Here is an 11,820-nt window from a genome sequence, read left to right as displayed (position 1 = left end):
CCCATCTTTGCCAAAACCATTCAGCCTATAAACTAATGAGGGCCAAATCCTTGGACGTTAGTGGAAAAATCTCAGTCTCTCTCTCGCTAGTCATAGATTTATTGTACAGGACCCAATTGGTAGTAATGTTGAGGAGCTAAGTACATCTCCAGTTCCCTTCCAGTAAGCACCTTTTATTTTCAAAGTTAAAGAAGGACACATTAATTTACCTAGTTATCCACGGTCAATGCTTGGCTTCCCAGATACTATTCATTCAATTGGTCTTTGCACTCCTATCAGCATAAAGATCCACCCCAAATCTTCAGACATTTGTTTTCTATTTGTGGGTGAAAAAGTTATAAACCATATAGAAAAGGACATCTTCTTATGCTGGTCAAGCACTTTACTAGTTCTTATCAGAACATTAGTATTGAAGTGGAAGATGAGAGATGTTGGAATGGATGAATGACTCCCCCAAGATTTGTCTCAGTATTTATCATGGTTCATGTTTTATGGGTGTAGAAGCAGACTGAGATCAGAGTGGTTGTTAAGACATGTGCAAATAAATATGACATGAATTACTGGAAGTTGGAAAATAGAAGTTACAAAGGCCAAATTTTTTGACCTAGATTATCTACCTTGGTTGGAGCTGAGATGGGGAGAATTTGCAGGACAGGACAATGTTTTCAGAAAGATTGACTGCTATAATATATCTGAAAGCACAATGAGGTGCCCAAGAGTTAAATTAAATTAAGAATTTAGGCAAGGATTCCAAAAGATTAAATATGAGCAGTGCTGTTGTTAATCTAGAAACAATGGAAAGGAAAGTTAAAAATTGAGGTAGGACTCCCAAGGGTTCTTTGAAGTTGAAAAGATACATTTCGGCCAAGAATTAGCTTAAATTATTTATTTATTTATTTGACAGAGATCACAAGTAGGCAAAGAGGCAGGCAGAGAGAGAGAGGAGGAAGCAGGCTCCCCTCTGAGCAGAAAGCTTGATATAGGGCCTGGATCCCAGGACCCTGAGATCATGACCTGAGCCGAAGGCAGAGGCTTTAACCCACTGAGCCACCCAGGTGTCCCTAAGTAATTTACAAGAAAATATAGAGAAAATAACATACTAAACAAGTACCTTCTTTGGGCTAGGTACTTTACATGGTCTCATTTAATTGTCAAAATAAACCCAGAGGTAAGAAAAATTAGTTCATTTTGTCCTCAGAAAAGCTCAGACTCAGGAAAGTAAAGTAACCAGCCTAAGGGCACATAGCTCATGCTCTTTCATCCATTTCACATCATTTCTATGAATAACCAATCTGCTTAAATATTCATGGAAGTTGAACTTAATGTTGGTATCTTTATAATGTGAGTTAAGATTCAGTATTAACTTTGAATTTCAGCATTGGATCATTAATCAACCATGAATCAGTCAACAATGCTATTTGACTGTTTATGTCTAATGTGGACAAATGATGGAGATGTTGAGGAAAATAATATCTTATTTCTGAGATAGATAGTATCTGAAAGAGAAGACAGAACTTGTAGGAAAACTTGTAGGAAAATGTATAAGCCTACAGAACTTTGGATACACCCAGAATCATTTTGTAGGTCAAAAATTAGAAGGACATGAAGGAGTTAAGTTAAGGTAGTCTAGATTTATTTCTGTCTACAAGTCAAATTTTATAAAATTTAAACATGATATAGGTGTTCACTATGTGCCAAACATAACTGAGCATCATTAACCCATCAACCTTGTAAAGTAAATACTAATATTATCCTGCTTTTACTGGCAATGAAATTGAAGCAGAAAAAAGTCAAGCATCTTGGCTTGGTTTCCAGAGCTGGTAAGTAGCAGAGCTGGGTTCTGGTAAGTAGCAGAGCTGGGATTTGAACCCAAGTAGTACAAGAGTTGCTGCTCTTACATTAACCTTATGCCTTCAATGTCACTAGGCAATATTTGTTTACCTTAGGACGAAAAGATTATGATTTCCTATCCTTTGACATACATCTTATATGTGAACATACTTCACCATGATTCTTGGAGGAATAGATTCGTTAGTTTATTCATTGATATTTATTAAATACCTACAATGTGGCATACACTGCTCATGCTGGGGACAGAAAACTGTGAACAGGACAGTCAAGGACCCTGCTTTGTCACACCCATAGTATTACATGTTAATAATGCAGTACATGTATCTTAATTTCAAAAGTAATATATGTTTTCATTGGCTTGGATCAATTACCTACATCACTCTCCTTAATCCAAAGTTACCCTTAAAATCTACCCTTAAAAATTAAGATCATTTTTCCAAAAATCGTATTAAGTAGAAAGGTTTGGGAGATTCCTATGTACAACCAGAGGAGCAGTTTATACTCTCTTACGGTCTTAAAATGATTCTCTGAATGGGGCATTAAATCATGGACCTTTGTAATAGTTACATTTTCATAATATGGCAAGCCACTCTAGTCCATTAAGGAACCCGTTTCTTCCCACTGCCCCAAATTGCTTATTCTACATATTGTTCAGTGTCTTTTATCTAGTAAGTAGTTATTAAATGATGTTTAATAACACGTGGTGGATAAGGTATCCCTCATTAAAGGCAATTTACACTGCCATTACTTTCCCAAAATACCAGTCAGTTGCCAAATTTAAACGACCTTATTAGCCTACCAATGTTGCTTTTTCCTGATGCTAAGGCCCCACCTCTAAAAATCAAGTACATCCTATTAAAATGAATGAATATTCTAGAAACCTGCTAAAGCAATCTACATTTTAATGAGACAGGAAGTGTTCTAGGAATATTTTCATCCCCTTGTCTCTAACATATGCTTCCTTACCTGCTCTCTAGAGTGGAGGGTGTGAGCAGTGTCAGGCTCTCCTAAGGTCCTCCCCCACCCCACCTCCAAGTTTCCTGCCCAAGCTTGCACACATGGCATCACGAAATGGGTTCTTTACATATAGGCAGCTACTTACAGAGCTATGCACACGCGTGTATGTCCATGTATGGTTGTGCTTCGTACGCATGTGGTATGTGCCCACGCTGGTTTCCCTCTCCTTTCACCTGACCTGGGGGAATCCCGGCAATTCCCCAGAACTCGGGGAATAGCGAGAGGAGGCAAACAGCCCTTTTCCCTTCCCTGGTGGCAGGCAACGCTGGGTCCCAGGAATCTGCAGTGCTTCCTCTCACAAGCAGCTAATAAAGGGAGACTGACTGAAGCTGAGCAAGCGGAGAATACAGGACAGAGGAAGGGGCCGTTGTACAAAAGATGATGCTTCTGGAGCTACTGAACTATGGTTGTGTTTCTACATACAAAGCCCTAGGAAGCTAGCGGGGAGGCAAGAGAAACTCTGAATCTGAAATGCTCTGAGATGATTTTTCTAACAGTGCCTAGAAACCACCGCTTGGCGCGGGTCCTGCGCGGGGTTAAGGAATCCAAGGGAGCGCCGGCTGAAACTCGCAGCGCGGCATCCCGCACTTTGAGCTTCGGTGGGGTTTGCGCTCCGAAGACGCGTCCACGCACCATTTTCCCAGGCGTTGTGCGGGTTTCTTAAACAGCCCAGCTGCTGCCTCAAAAAGGAGTTTCTAGAAGCTCCTTCTCTGCTGCTTCCCCTCCCCCCACCTCCCCGCCTTTTCTCGGTTTTTACCCCCGCGAGGAGCTTCTCCAGCTCCACTGCGTCTGCCCTCCGAGGGGCACAGGTGCCGCGGTCCCGGCTACTGCCGCCCGGTCCGCCGACGCTGCCTCCTTCGGGCGGGCCCCAGGGGCTTCACCAGGCGCTGGTGCAACGCGAACGGTCTCCCGCTGGGTGCTGCGGCCGCTGCCGGTCCCCCGGGACTCCCCGCCCTCCCGCGCGACCCCGCGCCCGGCGCTTGCGGCGGGCGGGGGGCGGGGAGGGGAGCGGGGGCTCGTCTGGGGGTAGCCGCCTCCTCTGCAGCCTGCTGGCGCCTCGAAACCCGGACCTGCCTCCGCCTCTTCCTCCAGCGACTCCATCCCTCCTCCCGCGCCTCGTCGTCCCGCCGCCCCCGCCGACGCGCCCCCGGTGGCTGCCTCGGCGGACCCGGGAGGGGGCCCGCCGCGTCCGCCGCCCGCTCGGCTCGGCCCGGCCCGGGAGGCGTGCATGCCCCTGCTGCCCGCCGCGCTCACCAGCAGCATGCTCTATTTCCAGATGGTGATCATGGCAGGGACGGTGATGCTGGCGTACTACTTCGAGTACACCGACACGTTCACCGTGAACGTGCAGGGCTTCTTCTGCCACGACAGCGCCTACCGCAAGCCCTACCCGGGCCCGGAGGACAGCAGCGCCGTGCCCCCCGTGCTCCTCTACTCGCTGGCAGCCGGGGTCCCCGTGCTCGTGGTAAGTCCGGGGTGCCCGCCCTCGCGTCGGACTCGCTCCGGTCGGCCCTCACCTTCAGGGTGGAGGCCCCGCGGAGGGTCGGGCGCGGCAGCTTTGCCTTCTAAGTTCCTCCAAGTTGTGGGCAGCCCCTTCCCCAGAGGACATTCTTCTAGGGCGCGTCAGGGGTGGATGCGAAGGAAGCCCGCATCTCTCCCCACACGCCACCCCCGCACCCCCTGCGGTGCCTGCGGCGTTAGGGCGACGGGGAGGAGGATGGGAGGGATGCGGGCTGTGGGAGGTGACGGGCGGGGGTCGGGGCCGCGGAGGGGGTGAGCCCTCGGATGAATTTTTACTTCATCCGCTCGGTGGCCTGGCACCGCTGGCCGCCGGCTCTCGGATTGCGCCTGGAAGCTGAGCAGCCGCGGGCCGGCGAGGAGGAGAGGGCAGCAGTCGCTGGGGTGTGGAAGTCTGGGCGCGTACGCCCGTTTTACCACCGCTGGCCCTTTCGGATGAAAGTGCCAGTGGGACTAAGCTGACCAGGGAACACATATCTGAAAAAGAATTTTGAAAACTGCTAAAGGAAGAGGCTGCAACAGCAGTGCTTGCTGAAAAGCAGGGGCTTGCCCAAATGATTCATTTAAAGGCTGCTCCACTCTCTGGGCAGCTTAAGTCCTTCCCTCTGATAGCTTCGCTTAGAATGCCTTGTGGGTTTATGGACTGTGTGTGTGTGTGTGTGTGTACAGACACACGCACACATGTACATACGGATATACATATGTAATTATTATGATAGCAATCATGTAATAATTGACATGTGTGAATTCGGTGCAAAGTTACTGGTAGGAAAATTGGTGGTGTTTCTTCAGAAAACATTATGATTCTTCTGTTATTGCCATAGTATTGGAGAAGTGGTAAGGCTTCTCTCTCTTTCAACACTCAACAGATAACAAATAGGAAATTGGGAAATGAAGAGGAAAGGGAAAAGGAAGTTTTATTTTAGTGGTTGAATGTGTAAATTTTAACAAACGAATGTTGAGAATACCAGTGGTATCTGCTGGATTTGGATATTCATGTTTACTTTGATTTTAGGGGAAGTGATTTCATATTTTTCCAAATAATGAGGAGTTCCTAACACACGTAATGGAATTCCAACAAGGAACTTCTGATAACTTCAAAGTAACTTTGTTGATCACAGGTACCATGACAGTTGACTTTGAATTCAGCTCCAGTACACTGGTTTGAAAAGTGTTAGAACTTGCACTAGAAAATGTTTTGTTTTGTTTTGTTTTTAATATTGCAGGTTAAAAAATACCTAAAAAATATAACCTTCAAAAATTCACCTTTGTGTTTGTGTTTTCTCTCTCCCATTTGAAAAGCTGAAAGAGGAAAGAAAATTTAGTCATTTTAGGGAATGCTTTTCCCTTTCTGCAGGTGTTGGGTTTTCCGGCACATGTTTTCTGGGAGACTGAATAGCTGGGGGATTTTTTTTTCTTTTTTTTTAAAGAAAAAGGCCTGTCACTTTCAGATCACTGGTTTGGTTACACCCATAACCAATAATGTCTATAACCTGTCCCTTGGTAATTACCATTCTGTGTCTTATTTAAATGAGGTAGCACCCGTTAGATCCTAACCATCCATAGGTGGTGGCAGGTACCAGTTAGAGATGAGAATATATTGGCCCTAATATTGACTATTATTGATTATTATAGTTGATTATTTCCCACTTAGGAGAAAGCTAGGAGGAGAAAGGGAAACAGTCGTTATTGAGTGCCTACTGTGTGCTGGGCACACGAGCCATAACTGCATTTATTCTCCAGAGCATTCCCCTCCAGATAACATTTAAGGACAGTGAGGATCAGATAATAAAATGGAAACACCTGAAAATAAAAATGGTGGGTGTGGTGTTTGTATGCCCATGGGACTGATGCCACATGCGGTGCTACTTCTACTACTAACGAAGAACGTGCTTTGAGAGAGGATGAGGGCATCTAGAATAAAAACTGAGGGGTTTTTAAGGGGTGGATCTGACTTGCTTTCCATGTTTTGACTTTCAGTTCTTTAGTTGCAAGAAAAGAATTGGGGTGGGGAGTCCATCTGAAGAGAAGGAAGTGTTGGATTTTAGAGGCTCACTGTGTTGCTCACTTGTCCTTGTTTCTCCTTCTGTTTTTACAATGGGAGAGACTGGGAACAGTAATGGTAGCCCTGCCTTTCCATTCCTCTCAAGAACACTGGCTCAGCACAGCCACTTTGCATGAAAATGATATTATTAGTAATAATAACACTAGTAATGCCCATCATTTGTTGAGTTCTATACCTTACACTCATCTAACATTTGCATTATCTATGAAGGCAGTTGTTATTACTGTCACCTAATATTTGCAAAAACTGAGGTTTACAAAAATAAAGTAACTTGCCCAAGGTCTAGGGCTAAAAATGTTATACTCAGGATTTTAACCCTACTTTGTCAAATTCCCAGGCTAGAGCCTTTTCTATTATAATGTACAAATGCAGTTCACTGATAAGTCATTCTTCTAAATAAATGCCTCAGTCTCTTCCCCCCATCTCTTACATTTCTTGGACTGTAGTGATAAAGGTTCTTCATGTGGTATATTTTTTAACCTTCAAAGTCATTTTTAAGTCTTTAGATTAATCTGAAAACTAGCTCTCTGCACTATCACAAGCTGTGGTTTTGTTTCATACTTGCTAAATTCATTTATCTAAAAATCAAAAGCAATCTATCTTTTCAGTGTTATCACTTTTATGTAGTGTTGATTTGGATCCCAGGTCTGGAATCTAACAAATTTGGATTCAGATCCAAAGTACATCCTGCTGCTATGTTAACAGTTGGGAACTCTACTTGCTGTGTAACCTTGAACAACTTATTTAAGCTTGTTAAGCCTCAATTTCCCAAGTCACAGGATTTTGACTATTCAATTAGATATAATACATAAATGTCATCCTTGGCCCGTAGTGGATACTCCATAAGAGATAAGAGAGCAGTAAATCATTAGCATTACTAATGAAATGATAATTCAGTAAATGTTTATTGAATTCCTGTTTTGCAAGCATGACATCAGAGTATATAAAGGAAAAAATATTAAGGAAAAAATGTAAAGTTATAAAGGAAACGTCAGGAATAAACCAAATTCCTGAGGCATTACAGCCTAATTTGGAAAATGAAGTAAATATGCCAAGGTCATAATAGAAGTGTGTGTACCGACAGACACAGACACACACATACACACACACACACACATACACACACACATGCCACAAAGACCTCTGGTGGTTCAGAAGGGGACAAGCTCATTTTTATTTGGGAGAGGTAAAGAAAGGCTTCATGAAGAAAACGGTGCCATTTGAAAAATGTGACTTGAAGAAGAGGCTGGAATGGAGTTTGAATCAGGACATAATAGAAGCAGCTACATGGACAGCCACTTGGTAGCAGAAAATGCAGGCTGTATTCTTGAAACAGCAAGTGGTTTGTCTTGTTTCTAAGAGTGGAGTGTGGGGACCAAAGAGGGTATCCTGCTGAAGAGGAAGACGTGGGTCTCACTGATGAATCCTGGAATGCCAGGCTGAAAGTTTTTCTCAGTTTGTTGGGAACTGACTAGGGACATTGTCTGGTGGGTGGTGTTTGAGGACATTTTGGGGACAGTAGCATAGGGCTCTTCTATTATTAAAATACCTATATAAGAATTTTAAACTCTTTATCCTCAAGTCTATTTTGTAGTGGGAAATTGTCTGTTTCCCGCTATTTCAAGTTTATTTTGTACTTTAATTGTGTTTTCAGAAAATGACCGTAACTTGGGCTCATTTATAAAGACAATATTATTTGTTGTCTTGAAAAACGTGCTGGTCGGTGGGATCTGTGTAACATTTGCCAAAGACCACATACATAATTTATAGGTATACATTTAATTAGTGATCTTTGATTTTTCACTGATTAAAAGAACTGGTGATGACAATGTTTCCTACGCCCCAAATTTGGATACAGTGGCCATGAGTAGTTATTGTTCATTAGATCATTAAGCAATACAGGTGATTTGAAGGAGACCAGACCTAGAACATTCATCTTCATAGAGCCAGAACCAAGGCAGAGAAAAAAACAGCAGTGAGCCAGGCAGATTTGAATGTTAGGGAACATGTCTGATTCTTTATGTCTGTCTCCTCCAGAAACTCCCTCTGGACTCTGAGACTCAGGGATGCAAGTGCTACTGCTGCTGTCCCAAAGGGGTGGGGTCACTAAATGTGGCAGAGGTAGATGATGACAGAAAGTCATCTCCTGTCTAGAGCTCCATCTTGTTAGATCAATGTGCCTGAATCTTCCCCATAGACCTCTTCTTCTGTGAACTCATCTTTAGCGCTCACTTCTGTTTCTACTCCTGGGACACGTACCTGTGGCATGGTGAGAAGCACAGACATAGGTGTCAGACCAGCCCGGATGCTTGTCCGCATTTCTCTCACTCATTCTACGTGGGACCTTGGGCAACATTTTCTTATTCCTAAACTGGAGATAAAAATGCCTACCTCTTAACCTCTAGGTTAAGACTTAACCTCTAGTTTAAGACTCTGGAGTCAGACTGCTTGGGTTTGAAAGCCTAGATCTGCCACTTCCCCACTGTGGGAACCTGAGCCAGTCTTTCAATGCTTTAGTTTCTTCCACTGTAATAGGGAGATAATAGGAGTGTTGGTCTCACAGGATTATTATGAGTAGGAGATGGGTTCCCATATGTGTCAGAGGAGTGCCCAGCTAAATAGGTGTTAGCCATTCTTAGTCCTCCCCAGGTTGGGATGATTAATCAAGTTAATCTCTTTAGGCACCTAGCAAAGTGCATTTGTCAGTGACTTCCAGGGCTGATAAAATATTGGAGGTGGACAGAGACCACCTAGGTCAATCCATGCAACCACAAAAATTGGGTACTCTGAATGGCAAGAAGAGCGAAAATCGGAACTCTGTTATTGGCATCACATCAATGATTCTTAACCTCTGATGATGCCTCTTATTTTTTCAAGGAGACTGACACTAGCTAGTATTTCCTATGCAGCAAACACTGTGTTAGATATATTTAGAGCATTACTTCATTGAATACGCACTATGGTGTTTCTTTCTTTAAGCGTACGTGCTATCATTAAATGCACTTATAGATGAGAAATATGATATTTAGTGAGGCTGCGTGTCAGAGTTGTATTAAATTATTTAAATCCATTAATTAACTTTTACCTTCAGCTTCTGAAGGAAATTTGGATGTGAAGAGGTTGAGGTGCCAAGCAGGAGTCCCACATCGACGGTGCTAGAATCATCAAAGCCTGTGCCTCTAGTTCTCTATACCTTGATCCTAACCTGTTCAGGGGATCTTTAGAGATTTTTTCGGTCATAGCTATTCAGTACCAGAGGAGCCCAAAGTTTCTCAAATCTTTTATCCTCCAGTTCAGTTTTTCTGGTTTTTATCAGAAGCTTCGTGCTCCAGTGTAGATAATGGTTTCAATGTGTGGTGTAGAGACTGTTTTGTTTCCTGTTAAGCTTGAAATGTGGTGGAGAGGTGGGTGGCAGCAGAAGGGATTCAGAGATATTTCTGTTATTCTGATGGGAAGTCATGGTTCTTATCTCTGTAGCATACACTGACACAGCACTGCCGGGAGCTGCATCAGTGTGGACCCACCCTCTGGTTCTAGACCTGCACACTACAGTGAGGGGCCTCTTTTTCTAAGGCATGTTCCTTAAAATGGGACCTAGCACTAAATTTGGGGTGTGTATTGATACTATATATATGTATACATACATATGCACACACACACATACTTACGCACACACATGCACACGTTTTTCTAGTAAGAGCTTCCATAGCTTTATTGGGTTGTCACAGATATCCAAGATTCTCTAAAAGTTAGAACCACACTCTGCACTCTGTCCTTATGTCTCTTAAGACCTTGCTTCACTTAGTCTCATTCATATCCACTCATTCATATTTTCCCTCCCTCCCTGCATTTCTTTTTGTCTGTCTTTTTCCAAAGATCCCCTCTACTTTGCATACTGGTAAGGAGATGCTGATGCTGAGGGGAAAGCAGGGGCTGGTCTGAAAACCAGCTAGTGTTCCTCTGCTTCTCCTTCTCTCTCTTCCCTTCTTCCTCTGCCTGTCGTCCTCCCCATCCCTTTCTCTTTTTATCTTTCTGTCTTCTTTGTCCCCTCCAACCCCCATCACTGGGTTATCCCTACGGCTTTTCTGAGCCAGTTACCTTATCTGAAAAAATGTGGACGGACTTCTTCTACTTTTCAGAGTTGTTGTGATAATCAAATAGGTAGAATATGCTTTGGAGACAATATGAAGAAAAATAATGCAAGCAGATTATGTGGGTTATATATCCAACTGGTCATTGGAGATGGTTATGACCGCTCATGGCGTGACTACATCCCACTCATTTGTATAGTTTGAAACAAAGTTATGTTTCCAAGGAGCAATTATACCATGTTACTTATGCATTGCATCATATTAATTTAATTTTAAAATTTGCATTGTCCCAAAGAGACATTATTTGTATAAGTTTTAAATGATGATAATGCATCTACTATGTACTAGGTACAGTGCTATTGCTTGAATTTGTCTAATGAGTAAGGCGTATTCACCGCCCTTCAAGAGTACAGACATTATGCATGAAGTTATAGCTGCAGACCTTCGTTTTCTTGTATGTAAGTTTGAGGTAATGATACTTAATATGATACCTTATAAGAATTAATATTAGCATGCATCAAGAATTCGATAACTGATAGCCGCTCTTTTGGCATAAATGCCAATAATATTTATTGATAGTGCACAGCAAAATGACACCAGGTGTATGTAGTTAGTTCTGTGGAATGAATGAGACAAACCATTAACTTTTCACTCTAACCCTTTTATATAGTATATGCAGTAACTCATCTAGGGAGCTTTTGCAGTTCGCTCAAGCTGGTAAGTGACACATCTAGGATCTGAATCTATTACTTCAAGTCCAGTGTTCTGTTGGCTGCATGCAGATTCCCACTAATTCAATTCCCAACATAAATGGTGACATTCTTAGAAGACAGAAGTGACTTAAAGCATATTGATTACGTATCAATGTGATGTTTACAGTACCCACATATTTGTTAATGTGTAGGTTCAGTTACACCAGACATAACAAGGGGATGTTCAAAGACAAAACTTCATTGGCTTTTAAGAACCAGTGGAATGTGCAATAGAACAGCTCAACATTCCCATTCATCAAGTTGAGAGGCAAGTTCTGTTCTCAGAGAACTTCATGGATAATTAGGAGGATCCTCTTAACAGACTTTGGAAAATCATAAAAATATCATTTAGATGGAAGATATTTTAAAATATGTGAAATGGAGTTCTATATTCAGTACTATTTAAACTATTTCTGAGAATGCCAGTTTTCACTCAGCAGACTGGTTATTTTTTTAGTCATATTATGACAGATGTAGTTTGAAAATCACTGTCAGTAAAACCACCATTTTGTTGTTGTTGTTGTAA

General features: G+C 42.8%; 1 protein-coding gene across 6 annotated transcripts in view; it reads left to right on the top strand.

Annotated features, from left to right (window-relative positions):
- Positions 1–3,135: 3,135 nt before the first annotated feature.
- PLPPR5 (phospholipid phosphatase related 5) overlaps positions 3,136–11,820 on the top strand; it is a 120,613-nt gene continuing 111,928 nt past the window's right edge. For 3 of the 6 annotated variants that reach the window (XM_004752537.3, XM_045064893.1, XM_045064894.1), the window contains exon 1: positions 3,947–4,333. In XM_004752537.3, coding sequence (XP_004752594.1) covers positions 4,097–4,333 — 237 coding nt within the window. In that variant the 5' untranslated portion in view covers positions 3,947–4,096. Of the gene's footprint in view, positions 3,468–3,645; positions 4,334–11,820 lie in introns of those variants that run through there. The other 3 variants (XM_045064896.1, XM_045064897.1, XM_004752536.3) reach the window with 3 other exon arrangements.

Source organism: Mustela putorius, unplaced genomic scaffold (genome assembly GCF_011764305.1).
Source record: "Mustela putorius furo isolate JIRA1106 unplaced genomic scaffold, ASM1176430v1.1 tig00003853_pilon_pilon_pilon, whole genome shotgun sequence".
Lineage (NCBI taxonomy): Eukaryota > Metazoa > Chordata > Mammalia > Carnivora > Mustelidae > Mustela > Mustela putorius.
Note: the sequence above shows the minus strand (reverse complement) of the source record. Positions and strands in the feature narration are given on the sequence as shown.